Raw genomic sequence first — 18,140 nt, forward strand, 5'->3', positions numbered from 1 at the left:
TCTCTGGTCACTAGAACTGTGTGCTCTAGTGGTGCCTCCTATATGGGCTTTTTGGGTCCTTCTGTTGTGGGCTGACCACTGTGGGTGGACTGGTAGGTGTGGCTGGCCCCTGGTCTGGTTGGTTGCCAAGCCCTGCCTTGTGTGGAGGCTGCCAGTCACTGATTGGTAGGGCTGGGTCGTGAGGTGGCTGGCTTTGGAACCCCAGGGGGCCTTAGGGCTAGTGCTGGCTCACTGGTGGACAGAGTTGGGGTCCAGGAGATCCTGGGGCCAGTGCTCACACACTGGTGGCTGAAGCCAGGTCTTGGAGCTGGGGCTGGCCTTACTGACAAGCAGAGCTGGGTCCTGGGGTCTGGCTAGAGGGCCCAGGGGTCCCAGAGCTGGTGTCAGACCACTGGAAGGTGGGGCTGGTTCCTGATAAAGCTGGCTGCAGGGTTTGGGGTGTCCTGAAACGTGTCTTGGCTTGCTGGTAGGTGGGACTAGGGCCCAACTGTCCCAGGTCTGGTGCTGGCCTGCTAGTGGTTGGGCTGGGTCCTGCCCTGGAAGGCTTCAGGGCTGAGGTTGTCCTGGGACTGGTGAGTGCCCACTGGTGGGTGAGACTGGTCTTGAGGCTAGAGCAGGCTTGTTTTGGGGCAGGGGCTGGGCCCAGTGGGTCCTGGGGCTGGTGCCTGTCCAGTGGTATGTGAGGCTGGTCCTGAGGCCAGTGTCAGCTTCCTGCTGGTAGGTGGAGTTGGGTTTTGGAATCTCTGCCCATAGGGCCCTGGGGGTCCCAGATCTAGTGCCTGCACAGTGGTGTGTGGGGCCAGGTCCTGGGTCCTCTGGTGGTCACAGCCGTGTCTGGGGCAGCTGTCTGTTCAGGGGTTCTTAAGGCAGCCTGCCTGTTGGTGGGTGGGGGTATGTCTTGTCCCAGTTAGTTGCTTGGCCTCAGGTGTCCCAGAACCGGTGGCTACAGGCTGTTGAATCCTGGGGTCCTGGGGCTAATAAGCTAGAGGGAGGATTCCACAGTGATACTTGCCAGCACCAGTGTCTGATAGAACGAGCGCCCAAAAATGGCTGCCCCCAGTGTCTGTGTCCTTAGGGTGAGCTCCAGTTGCCTCTTGCCTCTCTGGGAGACTTCTCAAGATCAACAGTTAGGTCTAACCCAGGCTCCTTTCAAATTACTTCTTTTTCTCTGGTCCCTGGAACGTGTGAGATTTTGTGTGTGTCCTTTAGGAGTAGCGTCTGTTTCCCACAGCCCTCCAGCCCCCCTGAATTTAAGCCCTGCTAGCCTTCAAAGCCAAACATTCTCAAGGCTTGTTTCCTGGCACAGGACTCCTGGGCTAGGGATCCTCTTGTGGGGCTTAGACCCCTTGCTCCCTGGGGAGAACCTCTGCAATTGTATTCTCCTGTTTGTTGTTTGCCCACTGAGGGGCATGTATCTTGACTATACCATGACTCTCCCCCTCCTACCCGTCTCTTTGTGGTTCTTCTTTATATCTTTAGTTGTAGAAGATCTTTTCTGGTAGGTTCTAGTCTTTTTCATAGGTAGTTCTGCAGATAGTTGTGATTTTGGTGTGCCGCCGAGAGGAGCTGAGCTCAGGGTCTTTCTACGCTGCCATCTTGGGAAGTCTCCTGCAAGCGTTTAGGTTTTGGATTTGTTCTCGATTACAACTTAGTTCTGTATCCCTTCCCCTCCAGATTTTGATACTAAGACCTTGTAATTTTCTAGGTGGCTTCTAATTGTGTTTGGTTTTGGTATCCCTTTTGGCCCAATAATTATTTAGAAAAGGGTTTGTTATATTTTTAGTTGGTTAAATTATTTTGGCTATAATTTTTCTCATTGCATTCAAATTTTAATCAATTTTATTCATAGATGTGAAATTTATGATTTGAAATAATTTTCATGGCTTAATATCTGATCAATTTTAGTGTTCACAGGTTCTTGGAAAATATGTATTCTTTGTTGGCAACATAATTTAACATACATTGTTAAGTTTATTGTTATAAATCTGTTTATTCAGTTTTCTGTATCTATGGCGAGCTGCGTCTGACCAGCAGAATAACAGTCGCCACACGCTAGATTCTTCTCGTATCACACTTTATTGGAGTACAGCTTGGTTAGAGAAAGATGGAAGGAAGACCCCGCAGCCGTAACGGCAGCTGCCTATATAAGATTCAGGATACTGTGCAAGTCTCTGATTGGTTCATATCGAAGGCATAATTACACGTCGCCTTCGGACTGGTTACTGCTCTAAAACCTTGTTAGCATATCTCAACGCATGCGCACTGGCTACAGGATGGATGACTCAGCTTTTTCTACCCTGCTTTGCGGCAACGCTTTGCCGCGCCCCACATGTATCCTTTTTATTTTTTATCTTGTCTACTTTCCCAAGGCTTAAGAAAACTCAACAATCTTTCACTTCTATTATGTTTCTGTCAATACCTCATTTAAAATGAGGTATTTAAAATATATACATTTTTTTTTCTATTTTAATGCTGTATCATTTGGCACATAGACATTTATAACTTTTCCTGTTCCTTTTGTATATACCCATTAACAGTATAAAATAGTCACATTCATTCCATTCAGTATCTTTTGCCCAGAATTGTATTTTTATATTATGTTGATTTGAATTTGTTTGATACATCTTTACTGATTGTTTTTGTAAATAGAGGTTGCATTTTGTTCGACCCTTGACTTTTAAAATGTGATTTTAACCTATTTAAAATTCTTTTTATAATTAATACTTTTAAAATGTTTTCTATTTTTGCTGTTCTTTATTTTCTTTATGTGTTATTCTTTGAGGGCCTACAAGGTGTAGTACAACACTTCTTTTAGCTGTGGGAAACTAAAATATGTATATATAAAAATAGATTGTGAGGCATATTCTGTACTGGATTTCTTTCAGTCCTGCTCCATCTGTCTTAAGTTTAGTAGAGATTCCTCCCAGATTCTGACAAGAAGTTGTCTGTTTTAAGTCTTTTATTTTCCTATACTTGTACGTACTTAACTAGGAGGTTGGTAGAAGCTGTAGAAAGAGTTGTTAGGTAGATGTAATTTTTAAATGAATCTACTGTTAGATTTGTTAGGGTAATGCAACATACAGCAAATCTTGGTTTGTCTGAACATCAGTAGAGTTAGAAGAAGGGAGAGACCAATATTTTAGTAAATTAGAATTCAGCATTTTAAGAAATGATAACCAGCTATGTAGTTAATGTTAATTGTCATGAGATTCATATTGAATTCACTTCAGGGATGGTAATGATGACTGAAGATATTTGCAGTGGAAGCATCTTCAGCTGGAAGAATTTATTTAATTGCCATGCATGATTGAAGTCAGGAAATAATATTAATTAGGAAATTGTAAAAAAAAAATTTTTTCCCCATTGGGACATGCTCCTTGGGGGAGTATTTAAATGTTTGTTCTTCTAGCAGATGTGCCCAATAGAGGTCTTGTTCTTTGGCAGTGTCCCTCAAAAAAGAGCAGAATTATAGTTTCTTTTGTTTCACAAGTTGCCCTTTTCTTGGAGAATTTTTAGGTGATTCTATTAAATATTAGTTTTCTTAGTTTTCTCACAATGAATGATCTTATTTGTAAGTTTGTATGTGAGAATTTATATCACTATATACTACTGATATATCTGTTGTAATCCGTCACTCCCTCCGCCCTCTCGCCACCCCCCCCTTACTTGAAAGGGGTTTGCTCAAATTACCATTAGATGGCAGTCTTGCGTTTTAGTAACTTAGAGCTTTAGTCACAAGCTCCCTCTTTCTCCCCCTGCCCTTCCTCCCCCATATCTTCCAGATATATGAAGATTTTTAACCACTCTCTTATATAAATTGAACATATGTGGAACCAGGCAACAAAATAGAATTTTGGAGTCAATTCTGTAGCATTCCCACCTTGCTCACATTAGTTAATTCCATACTTGAAAGTTGAGCTATCTCTTGACTAAAGAAGTCTTCCCTGACTCCCCAGACTGGCTTAGTCCCCTTGATAAATGTTGCTTGTAATTTTTTCCTTTTAGGGCGCTCTTCACAGTTTTATGTTGTTTTTGTATGTGGCTGATTAATACTTTTCCTCTCTATGTGCCCCTCCCCGCAAATTATTTGTATATTCCACAAGATCAGGGACAGTATCTGTTGTTGACCACTGTTAGTTATAGTAAGGCATTTAGTAGATGTTCAGTAAATAGTTATTAAATAAATGAGGCAATGTATGAATGAACTATGAAGATCCTATTAGGAACATAAAATGACACGCACAAAATATATAACAAGAAGACTGTAGTTCAGATTATGATCATTGTTTTCTAAATTTTTTTTTGGAAATAATTTCAAACTTACAGAAGAGTTGTACCCTTTATCTACATGTTGGGCTTCGAAAGTGATGCCCCATCACCCTAGAACACTTTCAGTATATTTTGTGCAAACATGGCATTTTTCTATGTAACTATGGGATAGCTATCAACATCAGGAAATTATCATTGATATATGAATCCCATCTAATCCTTAGACCCCCCCCCCATTTAAGTTTCACCTGTTTTCTCATTAATGACCTTAATAGCACAAGGATTCAGCTCAAACCACATGTTGTAATTAGTTGTCAAGTCTCTTTAGACTGTTTTAGTCAGGAACAGTTTTGCGGTCTTTAATGTTCATGACCTTGACACTTTTGAAAATTATAGCACTTATTTTGTAGAATGGTTCTCAGTTTGGAGTTGTCTCATGTTCCTCATGATTTGATTCAAATTAGGCATCTTTGGGAGGAACATCACAGAAGTGACATTGTGTTTTGGTGACCCAGGATTTTGTTTTATTACTGATAGTAATAATTTATTCACTTGATTAAGTTGGTGTCTGCCAGACTTTTCCATTGTAAAGTTACCTTTCTTCTCTTTGTAGTTAGTAAGTATTTTACATGTTAATATCAGTATAGAATTGTTTACTGTTTTACTCAGTGGGTTGTAATTTGTTGCTATCATTATTTATTTTGATGTTTAAATTGCCCAGGATTTGGCCATTGGGATCCCTTCATGCTGCATTGTGTGTTCTTTTGATATGTTCCTGTCATTCTTTATGGGTGTCCTTGCTTTTTGGCACAAGATGCTCAGGGCTCATCTTGCCTTTCAACAGTCGTTTCTTCAAAAAGCCCTGGTTTGGAGAATGGTATTTTAAAAATAAGATCTGTATGCATAGTGTGTACATTGTTATTGGACCTGTCCATGGATAGAGCTAGGGAATATGTATTTGTATATAAAAGCGTTTATATAGAAATTTTCATTGGTAGTAATTTATACGTATCTGTATGTTTATTTTTTTGTGTGTATGTTATACACAAACACACACATAAGCACACACACGGTATCTCCATGAAGTTACACTGATACCTTCACTTGCACAGGATTTATTCTAGTTTTCTTTCCATATTTACAACTTCCTTCTCCAACATGGAGAATTTTGGCTTCTACTATTCTTAATATATTTATTTATTTGATCAGTTCCAGTGTACATAACAGTCTGTCCTTTGCACTTTCGGGCAGATGCCCTCCGCACCCCTTTCAAGATCTGACACCCAAGTCAACCTGTCTCCCCTGCCTCTGCGTGGGTATCCTCCCGTTTTGTTTTGTTTTTCATTTTGATTTTAATTTCTAGTTTTATTACATGGTGATCAGAATTTTGTTTGTAATATTTCTCTTTTATGGAACTTACTGACATTTCCTTTTGACCTAATATATAGTCAATTTTTGTGAATATTCCACATACTCTTAGAAGAAGGTATATTCTCTACTGTCAGGATACAGTGTTCAACATATCTATATAAGATTTGCCTTGTTAATTATGTTATTTAGATCTATATAAATATTCTTAATTTTTGTTTAATCGGTTTGTCTTGTACTGAGAGTGGAGTGTTAGCATCTGCTATAAGTAGTATGTTTCTAATACTTCTCCTGTATTTCCTGTAGTTTCTGCCTTATATAAGAGGTTGGTCTTATCTGGTGCAAAGATATTGTGTCTTGCTATATTTTCACTGTAAATTGTGACTTCACAAAATTCCTTCTTCATGTCACTTAGTATTTTTTAGCCTGCAATCTACTTTGAGCTCATGATTTCAATCCCTCCTTTATTGTTTCCACTTCTGTGGTATATCTTTACCCATTTTTCTACATAAAGGCACCTTGAAGTCTGTCATATTCTGCCTTCCAGTAATGCTGAAAGCCTGGGCATGTGTGGTTTTTATTTGTGCTACTTGTTGAATTTATTTATTTGTTCTTGGTGAGGATGTGTGGAGTGATTCTGATTCAAGTGGCTACCATTACCCTCCAGACCAAGAATCTCATCTTCCTGTTTTTAGTATGACTCTCTGCTATGATACCAGCCATATTAGAGGCATATGTTTTTTTCTCTGTAAAGTTACTGATAATATATATGCAGCTTGTGATAGGTCACTTCAGGTTATTCAAGCTCTCCCTCATCTGTTAAATGATGGTGTTAGCTTCAACTTGAAAATTTTGAGTCAGTGATTCACAATACATTTGATGATTAGGGCCTAAAACACCTTGTCTTTCATTGTATCTGCACTTGTTACTGAGCATGTACTCAGTACAACTTAAGCCTTTACATAGATATTATTAGAGACTAGTGCCATTGGATGTTGGTTTCACTCTGGCAGTTTAATATTTTGATTGTATTCAAGTGACAAGCTTGACAGTTCTTAACATATTTATTTTATACACGTAAAAGTTTATCCTTTGGCTAATGACTAAATCAGTTACTCAAATATGGCCTTTCTGTATCAGGTAGAGTAGATTGTGATTTATTCAATCTGAGTTTCCTCATTTGATTTATTCTTACTGGGGCAACCTATTTTGTTCAGATGGTTTACATTATAGTCAGAATTTCCAAATATAGCTCCCTTCACTGTGACCAGAATTAACCATCATTTTAAAAGTAATAAGAGAATACATTGTCTGTTATAAAATTAGAACACTTCAGATAAATCTTTATGCCCTTTGACTTCAGCCTGAACCTTGTTCCACCTGACTATAATTAACCATTACTATGAGTTTTGTGTGCCTGAAAGAGGTTGAAATTTTGGATTGAAATGCCTCACTGACTGACTCCTAGGAAGAAATAAGGAAGACAGGAATCTTTTATATGTACCAGTGAAATACCTGAGTTTCAGATATAAAGAGAAAATCTTAACATACTTCCACTTTAAAAGAACTGGTTACAGTACTTAAATAATATTGATAATAACAGCAGCTAATGTTTATTGAAAATTTATCATGTTCCAGGCCTTCTTTAGGTGCTAACACATGTGATACTCTTAATCCACACAACAAACCAACCTAGCAAGGTTGTTATCCACAGAAGAGAAAAAGGGGGCATGAGTGGTTTAGTAATCTGACCAGGATCATGCATGTGGTGTGTGGTAAAGTGGGAATTCAAACCCAGGTAGTCTGGTTACAGACCGCATGCTCTTGATCATTATGTTGTTATGCGTGTGAAAAAATTAGGTTAGTGTTGGACTTTCATCTGTGGTGCTAGAAGCTAGAGGAGCGCCAAATGTCTTTTGCAAAATCTGTCATTTGTTTGTCACGGCCAACAAACTGCATGTTTGTGTATATGTATAATTCAGAAAATCTGCTACCCTGAACCCTGTCTGAGAAAAATAAATGAGGAAAAAGATCTCAAGATAGAAGACTTGAAATTTATAAAATGTGTTAAGTGAAAACGTTCTAAAAGGGATGATATGGGAGAAGTGAAAGCTAACGTGTCTTGATGGGATTGCTTAGTTATTTAATATGATAACAGTATACTAGAGAAATACCAGTTAATCATAACTATTAGGATGGGAAATGGAATTGAGAAACACAAAAGAAAGCTTTCAAATGTTAGAAGAAGAAAAGGAAATGTGGAAAAATGTAACCAAGCAAGTGAAATAAGTTGTAAAGAAGGAAAAAAACCCCTAATAAATAGTAGAAAGAAAGTAAGATGGAAGGAATGAAATGAAATGTTTGTCTGTCATTACTGACTATGAATGAGCCAAAATGTCCTCAAAAATCAGATATCAAAAATTATATACAATTTGTAGGGTCGGAGAATATGTGTGTGTGTGTGTTTATTAATTAAATGATAAAGTAATATTGAAAGAAATGATTGGGCAGAGATAAACTAGGTAAATGCAAATAAAGTAAAGGAAAAGTGGTAATATTAATGTCAGACAAAGAATAATTCAGGGTTAAAAGCACTGACTGGATATTGTGTATTTACAAGTTGCAGTCCTTGAAAATGCTATAATAATTGCAAATCTCTCCCTCCATTGAGATATAATTGACATATAGCATTGTATTAGTTTCAGGTGTGCAACATAATGATTCAATGTTTGTATATATTGTGAAGTGATCACTACAGTAAGTCTAGTTAACGTCCATCACTACACTTTATTTTTCTTGTGATGAGAACTCTTAAGATCTATTCTCTGAGCCACTTACAAAAACACACTGTAGTATTATTAGCTATAGTTACCATGCTGTACATTATATCACCATGGCTTAGTTGTTTTATAACTGAAAGTTCGTACCTTTTGACCACTTTACCAACCCCTACAGCCCCTGCCTCTGGCAGCCACCATTCTGTTCTCTGTATCTATGAGTTTGTTTTTTTTTTTTAAGATTTCACACATATGCAAGATCATACAGTATTTGTCTTTCTCTGTCCTACTTACTAGCATAATGCCCTCAAGGTCTGTCCATGTTGTTGCAAATAGCAAGAATTCCTTCTTTTTTATGGCTAAATAATATTCCACTATGTACACACACACACACAGTCATACATACATTATATACATACCACATCTTCTTTACCCATTCACTCATGAGTGGATACTTAAGTTGCTTCCATGTGTTGGCTATTGTAAGTAATGGTGCAATGAGCATGTGGGGAACAGTGCATGTCTTTTTGAATTAGTTTTTTAGTATAAATACCCAGGAGTAGAACTGCTGGATCAAACAGTAGTTCTATTTTTAACTTTTTGAGGAACCTTCATACTGTTTTCCATAGTGACTCCACCAGTTTACATTCCCAGCAACGGTGCACAAGGGTTCTCTTTTCTTTACAGCCTCACCAATGCTTATTATTTCCTGTCTTTTTGATAATAGCCATTCTAGCAGGTATGAGGTGATATCTCATGGTGGTTTTTTGTTTTGTTTTGTTTTGTTTTTTTTGGCAGTACGCGGGCCTCTCACTGTTGTGGCCTCTCCCGTTGCAGAGCACAGGCTCTGGATATGCAGGCTCAGCGGCCATGGCTCACAGGCCTAGCCACTCTGCGGCATGTGAGATCTTCCCTGACCGGGGCACGAACCCGTGTCCCCTTCATTGGCAGGCGGACTCTCAACCACTGCGCCACCAGGGAAGCCCTCATGGTGGTTTTGATTTGCATTTTCCTCATGATTAGTGATGTTGAGTACCTTTTCATGTACCTGTTGGCTATCTGTATATCTTCTTTGGAAAATGTCCGTTCAGATCCTCTGTCTACTTTTCAATTAGATTGTTTGTTTTTTTGCTGTTGAGTTGTATGAGTTCTTCATATATTTTGGATATTAACCCTTTATCAGATATATGATTTGCAAATATTTTCTCCCATTTGTTAGGTTGCTGTTTCATTTTGTTGATGGTTTCATTTGCTATACAGACACTAACCTCTTATACACTACAACAGCCATAACCACATGGCACCCACATAGATAGAGCAAAAGCTCCGAGAATTACAACCTGATTAGAAGACAGTTATTGTGAGAATTTAAAATTCAGTTCTTTAGTGACACTAGGCTTATTTCCTGTGCTTAATAGCCACACATGGCTAGTGGCTGCCACATTGGACAGTGCAGACAGATATTGAACATTTCCATTCTGGCAGAAAGCTTAATTGGATGGTTCTGATCTAGAAAGTATAGCAAAGGAGAACACTTTATAGACTTATGGGGCATAGCTAAACTGGTATTTGGAGGAAAATTGAATGCCTTTAATAACTGCATTATTTAAAATAAAAATGACTGAAAATAAGTTATTGCTCAAGTACTCAGTTTTTAACTACTCAAAAAATAAGTACTAAAGATATTAGAAAAACAAAAAATAAAACCAAAAGGATAGAGAAGAGAAATTTTTAAAATGCCAAAAATAATGAGATAGAAATAGAACAAAACATAGAAATACTGAAATTGATTGAAAAAAGTATAGATTCTGAACAGACTATAACTTGAAAACGAAATAAAAAATGTATTTATTAGTCACCATATCAGGATGATATTCCAGCTAAATTATATTTACTTCAAAAAAATAGTCTTTACTTTTATTCTAATAAGTGATGGACAGCTTTTTAATATGTTTTTCTGAAGCTAGTATAATATTATACCAATGCTTGGTAAAGGTAATTTTTTTTAAAGACCAATTTTTAAATTCAAAAATGAGGTTTAGCTAATTTAATCATACAGCAGTAAAAGAATAGCATTTTCTTGGAAAGCAAGGATAGTTCACAATAGGAAATCTATCAATTTATTGCATCAAGAGACAAAAGGAGAAAAGCCATGTGATTCTGTTACTGGATGCTGAAAAGACATTTGATGAAATAATTAAAAACACTTAAATGTAATAAGAATTATGGTAGAAACTGCTCCAGTTATAGGAATAATCATAGCACCCTACCACAGAGGGTTGTTATGAGGATTTAATGACTTAACATATGTAAAAATGCTTAGAGCAGTATTTGGCACATAGAAATTATTCAGTGTTAGCTCTTTCTATTATTTAAATAAGATAAAGTTGATTTGTTAAAAAACAATAGGCAGATAATTGCATTGAATGGCAAAGTATTTTGATTAAAATTATCAAGACAAAGTTTTGTTCTTACCACTATATTCAGAATCATTTTTGAGTTTTTTTCATTTCTTTAAATATAATAAAAGTAGAAAATAAAGTAACTGTTATAAATAATAAAAGAGGGGGCTTCCCTGGTGGCCCAATGGTTGAGAATCTGCCTGCTAATTCACGGAACACGGGTTCGAGCCCTGGTCTGGGAGGATCCCACATGCTGCGGAGCAGCTGGGCCCGTGAGCCGCAACTACTGAGCCTGCGCGTCTGGAGCCTGTGCTCCACAACAAGAGAGGCCGCAATAGTGAGAGGGCCACGTACTGCGATCAAGAGTGGCCCCCGCTTTCCACAGCTGGAGAAAGCCCTCGCACAGAAACGAAGACCCAACACAGCAAAAATAAATAAATAAATAAATAAAATTCCTACCTCCAACATCTTCTTAAAAAAAAAAAAACTAAAAGAGGAGATAAAATATTTTAAGTTACAAATGATATGATTTGCATGCCTAGAAAACCCAAGAGACTATTAAAGACTAATAAAAATGCTCAGAGATAAGTTTAACATAATGGTTCTGTAGCAAGAAAATGAAGAAATGAAAGTTGAATGAGATCTCAATAAAAATTGTCAACCTTCCCAAAATTAACATATGAATTTTGTTAATTCCTGTTAGAAACCTTTAAAATAATTTTAAAGTGGATATGGAAAGTATATTTCTAAAACTACCTAAGAAAATATACTATATATTTAATTCTGTTTTTGTTAACAGTCCCTCTTCCTCCTCATCCCCTCTCTCCTTCTCCATGCTATAAACACCTATTTGTATGGAGAAGGCTGAGGAAGAAAACAGTCATGCCATTTTAGTGGCATTGTTTTCCCTACCTTGGTGTAGATGGGAATCTATGGAGAGTTAGAGAGGGGTGATTATATTTAATTTAATATATATTTTTGTCTGTTTCACTTGTTATAAGGAATGTATGTATAATTTTTAGTGTAATATGTATTACATATATATAATTTTTATATATTATATATAATTATACATTATAATTATGATGTATATAATTGATGTACTATAGAAAAGATAATAGAAAAATGTTTAATGACTTTTCACTCATTGAAGTTGTAACTCCATTTTAGTTAAAACTAGAAATAAAATATATCATTGATTGATTTAGGAGATTTTAAAGAAAGATCTCAGATTTTTTAAATGTATACTGAAAAACTAAAATGTATTTTCTTTTAGCTTTCCTGAATGTTTGGTGCTTTCTACAATGGCAGGGTTAATTTTTAACTCAAAAATTCTGGAAATAATTTTCTCTTTTTTTCTCTCTGTCAAAGGTATGCAACCACTCATGTATTCAGTTCAGGAAGCGTTAAATGCTAGACCATGGTGGATTCGTGTGGGGACTGACATTTGTTACTATAAGTAAGTATTCTGACAATAATAGGACATCAGTTTACAGAATGAAATATTAATTCGTCTTATTTCAGTTCAAAGATAAAAAGTTATTGTGTTCTTTGAATTTGGTGATATGGTTTAATATTACTTCCAACAGAGTTTTTAAAAATTTGAGATCCATTATGGGGATATATTTTGTGGAAATAAAACGTGTTTTGTAGACAGACGACAGACTTAGGTCCAAATCTTGCCTCCCCCACTTAGATGTGTTCTCAGCTTTTTTAGCTTTAAAACTCTGGATACTTCATTGAGTAAGACTGAAATTAGAAACTCTAGGAAATAATTTACAGTGGTTTTTTTTTATTATTATTCTGGTGATATTAAGTGTAATTCTTTTCTGCACACAAATGTTTACCTCATTTTAACTTCCAAAATATTTTACTTGGAGATGTATTCCACAGTTACATTACTTCTACTTTCACAGTTCAATTTTGACTTCAAATAGGTGATCTATTTATTAAGTTAAAATAAGTGCTAGAAATCATTTATTGCTTCAGTGGAATAATTGGATTATTCTTCAATTCATGACTAAGTAATCTAGGATTATCATATGCCTTGCTTTGCATTTTTGCTGTTTCTGCATGTAATACATTTCAAGATAACTTCTATCCACTATTGAATGCACTTGACATCCCTGTTTTTCTCTGTTATTAATCTTAATTCTGGCATTTCTGTTTAGTGGATTTTGACTTTTTATATTATGCTTAACTAGCACTAATGTTCCGTTTCTTTTAGTTTTGTCTGTTAGAAGAAGAATAATTCTAAAATTAAACTGTTTTTAATGGTTTAGATAGGGTTTTGGAAAAACTAGATCTTAAGTGCTGTTACTTTCTAAGAAAGAAATTGTTCCTTGGAATTAATCTCAGTAGGGTTTTCCCCATTTTAGTAGCAAAATAAATAGTAAATAAATGAGGGAAAGAAGCCTAAGGTTATATGTAATTCTTCTTCACCTGAATGAATTTCATATTTCTTTTAATGGTAGGCTAATATAAATATACTTTATCATTTATCTCTTTCTCATAAGTTGGAGTGGAGCAGTGATTATCTGGGAAGTGCTTGGTTAGCTTTTGGCAGAATGATTTAAATTGTTAAGGGGTGAAACAGTGTTTTTCAAAAAGTATTTCTTTCATGCTTTTCTTTTGCACAATAGAAATCAATCAATGAATGCTTTTCTTTTTCACACTTTAAAGTGAATGGTCATAGCATCTCAGGTGGTTTTTCTTTTTTATGTAAGGGGTGATGGCAAGGATTTTTGTTTGTTTAGTTTTTATTTTTTCTTTTGGTTACTTCCAGATCTGGAATTGGAAGTCAGGCCAATTCAACAGATATTTAATAACCACTTTCTATGTAACAAGCACTGTTCTAGTTGCTTTCCTCAAGCCTGAAATCCAGATAGTGGGGATTAAAAACTACTGTTTTTGCACTGTCCTTTGATACTTCTTTGTCTCATCTGTAAAATGAGAATAAAACTGCTTTCCATGAGTATGTGAGTGAATATAACCTATAAAATGCCATGTAGCTGTAATGTGGTGACCTGACTACCTCCCCAATTAGATGTTAAGCTTTTGGAGTAAAAGAGTTGGCAGGATCTACTTCCGGACCTTATTTTGCATTTTCCTCAACTCTTAGCACCTTGTCATTGAGTATCTATTCAAGATTGTAGTGGCTAAGTTAATGAAGACTCTACCATTCTTTTAGGTCAGTGTTCTTTTATTTTCATTAATAGCAAGCTTAATTTTTATAAGATTATATTAGAAGGTCTGATCCCAGGGTAGTTCTAAGGTTGTGATCTACCTTGAATGTCTGTGTGCATGAATAAGTAATCTATATAGGCCATGGGTTTTCTTCAGTTCATGGCTTAAATAATACAAGGTGATTTGGAATTTTAGAAATGAAGTTGATAGACCAAAGCATCTTTAGGTCATCATATCTCAATGATATTTAAAGTCTGGAAAGTAATATGTAGTTTTAAAAACTTTTTATTATGGAAATCTCCAAACATTTACAAAAGCGGATAATAGGATAATGAGGCCCCATGTATTCATCACTGAGTTTCAACAATTATCAACACATGGTTTCATTTTAGCTATACTTTCACCCCTACCTCCACACTGAATTTTTTAAGACATATTTTATCCTTATATTTTTCCAGATATATTTTATCCATAAATACTTCAAAGGTCTTTGTCTTTTTGAGATACATATTTAAGACAATCTAACCACAAGGCCGTTGTCACACCTAAGAAAATTCCTTAATATGATAAAATATCCAGTCAATGTATGGACTTACTTGTCTCATAAATGTTACTTTATAGTTGGTTTGTTTAAATCAGACCAACCAAGGGATCACACGTATATCCTTTAAGTCTCTTAATTTATAGGCTTCCTTCTTCACTATTTTAAAATTTCTCCTTTATTTATTGAAGAAATTAGATCATTTGTCATGCAGGATTTTCCACATTTTGGATTTTGCTGATTGTATCCCTGTGGTGTTAATGAATTCTTCTATCTCACCAATCTCCTATAAACTCATAGTTAGATGTAGAAGCTTTATCAGTTTCAGGTTTCATTTTTGACAAGAATACTTCATAGATGGTGCAGGGAATTCCTGTTGCATCATATTAGGAAACATATCATCTCTGGTTATTTATTCTTTTGTAATTTTAAAATTGATCATTGAATTCAGGTATTGTCTGATCCGTCAGCCTTTCATCCAATGGTTGTAGCAGCCATTGGTGATCACTGCCTGGATCCAGTAATGTGTATGGCTATCAAAGAATGGTGGTCTAAAACTTCTGTTGATGTATAGAGAAGTAGCTCTATTTAATTAGTAAATCCAGAAGTGTAAAGTCATGATGTTGGCTGATAGCAATTAACTGCTTCTTTAGTACCAAGTCTAATTTTTGTTTTAAACAACATACTGATAGTTTTTTAGAGATTTATTATTTATTTATTTATTTAATTTATTTTTGGCTGCATCGGGTCTTAGTTGCGGCATGTGGGATCTTTCATTGTGGCACACAGGCTTCTTTCTAGTTGTGGTAAGCGGACTCCAGAGTGCGTGGGCTCTGTAGTTTGTGGTACTCAGGCTCTCTAGTTGAGGCATGTGAGATCAGTGGTTATAACGCGAGGGCTTAGTTGCCCACGGCATGTGGGATCTTAGTTCCATGACCAGGGATCAAACCTGCATCCCCTGCATTGTAAGGCAGAGTCTGTACCACTAGCCCACCAGGGAAGTCCCCCAAGTCTAATTATTAAGACTATTTAAACTTTTTTTTACAAACCATGGTTTTTCTTTTTTTTTCTGAAGTTCTGTTTACTAAAATAGCAAGAAAAATAAGAATTTTGGTGTGGATGAAATAAACATGCATTTCTGTTGCAGAAATCACTTCTCAAGAAGTTCAATTGCTGCAGGTGGGCAAAAGGGAAAATCCTACTATACAATTACATTCACTGTCATTTTTCCACATAAAGATGATGTGTGCTACTTTGCTTATCACTATCCATATACATATTCAACTTTACAGGTGAGAACTCATTAAGTTGTACTGTGACCATTATTGTGTTGTATGTGTATGTGTCAGATAATTGAAGAAAAATTGCTTTAATTAAATATCTAAATAAGATAAGAAAAAGATTCAGGGTTGATGACTTTAGGAAATAATACAATATTTATTGAAATCATTAAAGTAAAATGGGAATATAGTCTTCATTTTTATTTAATAGAAATACTATGGAAATATGACATGTTTTTACTTTCCACTTTGGGTAGAAATCCACAAATCACAATTTATAAATTTTAACTAGGTGAGATTTCTACTTTTTTAATGAAAAGCATTGAATCTCACAGAAAATGTAACAGTAGAAAATGTATATGCAATTTAAGTTTTTCTGTTGTGAGTTCTTCTAATGGTTTCATATGGAGTCCTAGATCCAGATTGCTTAGAATATGGGGTATAAGAGTTGTTTTGTGGGTTCTTTTGAGATTTTTTGATTATTTGCGTTGTAAAACAAAAAATTCAAGTAATTACCGTGGCAGATTTATACTCAGAACAGAATGTCTGTCCTAATGATCAAGGATCATGAAGCTTCGTATGATCAATTTACCCAGAAAGGAGGTGGAACACTATGATTAGAAACAAGTTTCCAAATTATGAGAGAGGAGAAAATGAGAGAAAAACATAGTCCATAGAGCAGAAGAAATGTCAAGTCCGAGAACATTAAATGAGGCTCACTCTATTTTAGTAAGGTTCCAACCTACAGTAAAGGTGTAAACCGATACCTTTCTGTGCTGAATAACATAGCATCAGAAATATAGTGTTGTTATTTACATGGTATTTGTTACTGTCCTTTACTGATGTTACCTTTTTAGTATATTTTAAATGCCCCTACTTTCTTCCAGTCCCACTGCCACGACCTTTTCCACGCATTATCATTGTTTCTCACCTGGACTTATGCCACCCTCTTTCTGACTGGTGTCCCAAAATTCACTTGTATCCCCTTTCCTCTTCATCACTGTTTTATCACACTGTAGCAAGAGGGCTCTTTGATGGCAAATCTAATCGTATAAATCTGCTCCTTAAAACTCCTTAGTGATTTCTCTTGCCATTTGTATGAAGTCTAAAATTCTTACCATAGCTCATTCAGTCATTTCTCCACTATTTTGCACAGTTTTGGCCATTTCTTCATACTGTTTGAACTGTTATTTACTTAATATTTTTAAATAGACTTTAAAGTAATTCACTCTTTAAAGATTATCCTCATCCTAAGTTAATATCTGTGGAATTACAGGCTTAATGTGCTACACTTTTTTTCTAATTCACAATAAAATACATATCTATTAAAATTTTTTTAAAGGTTATCCACATATCACTTAGTTATCGTTATTACCAAATACTATGCTTTGGGAAGGACTGGGCTACCAGGCCCTTCCTTCTGTGTTAAATTCTCGATTTCATACCCTTTTCTTTCTGGTCTAGCTATAATGAATCTTCTTCAGTTCTTTGAAATGTCCTTCTTTTTTCTTATTTCATAGTCTTCCTGTATGCTTTCCTTCTGCCTACAGTGCACTTTCTATCCATTTCACTCATCCTTTGGATCTCACTTTAAATGTAATTTTTTTCTAGAAGACCTTTCCTCCCTGCCCAGACTCTTATTTCAAGCTCTCTTAGCACTGTATATTTTTTCTAGGGTAGGGACCATTTATTCATTGTTATATCCCCAATGCCTGGCATAGTTTCTAGCCCAGAAATAGTGACCACATGGTAAATCATGATTATGTGAACGAACATAGGCAAAAGTTGGGAAACCAACTAAGTATCTTTAAAATAAGGGATTGAACAATTTATTTTTGGTGTGACCATATACTAAAACCATTAAAACTTGTGTTTTCAAAAGACATATATTCAACATGTTTAATGATATGGCATAATACTTATAATTTTGAATATCTTAATGTGAATGTATAAGTTATTAAATGATAAAATCAGATTATAAAAAGTCTTTTACATGTAATTACAGTTTTATTTATATATATTGGCATTTGTTAGTAGTAATCTAGGTGATGCAGTTATAGGTGTTTAAAATTTTTTCTTGTACTTTCTGTGTCTTCCAGACATTTTACAATGAGCCTTTATTAATCTTGAAATCAGGAAAGATTGTTAAAAAATTTGTGCTGCATAATATTCATTCTCCATATTTTAGGTTGCCGTTAACAGATCTATAGTCACAAAATTTCAACATTCAGAAGTCTTTGAAAACCAAAAGCATTTTCATAACCCATTTGGCAGCAAAGCCTGGCCTGAATTGATGTGAGCTTATTTAGAATATTGA

The 18,140-nt window shown here is 35.7% G+C and overlaps 1 protein-coding gene across 3 annotated transcripts in view; it reads left to right on the forward strand.

Annotated features, from left to right (window-relative positions):
• The window catches only part of AGTPBP1 (ATP/GTP binding carboxypeptidase 1), a 178,089-nt gene that overhangs the window by 121,136 nt on the left and 38,813 nt on the right, over positions 1 to 18,140 (forward strand). For all 3 annotated transcript variants that reach the window (XM_059072436.2, XM_059072438.2, XM_067041223.1), the window contains 2 exons: positions 12,188 to 12,275; positions 15,691 to 15,835. In XM_059072436.2, coding sequence (XP_058928419.1) covers positions 12,188 to 12,275; positions 15,691 to 15,835 — 233 coding nt within the window. The remainder of the gene's footprint in view (positions 1 to 12,187; positions 12,276 to 15,690; positions 15,836 to 18,140) is intronic.

The sequence above is a fragment of the Kogia breviceps genome, chromosome 8 (assembly GCF_026419965.1).
Source record: "Kogia breviceps isolate mKogBre1 chromosome 8, mKogBre1 haplotype 1, whole genome shotgun sequence".
Lineage (NCBI taxonomy): Eukaryota > Metazoa > Chordata > Mammalia > Artiodactyla > Physeteridae > Kogia > Kogia breviceps.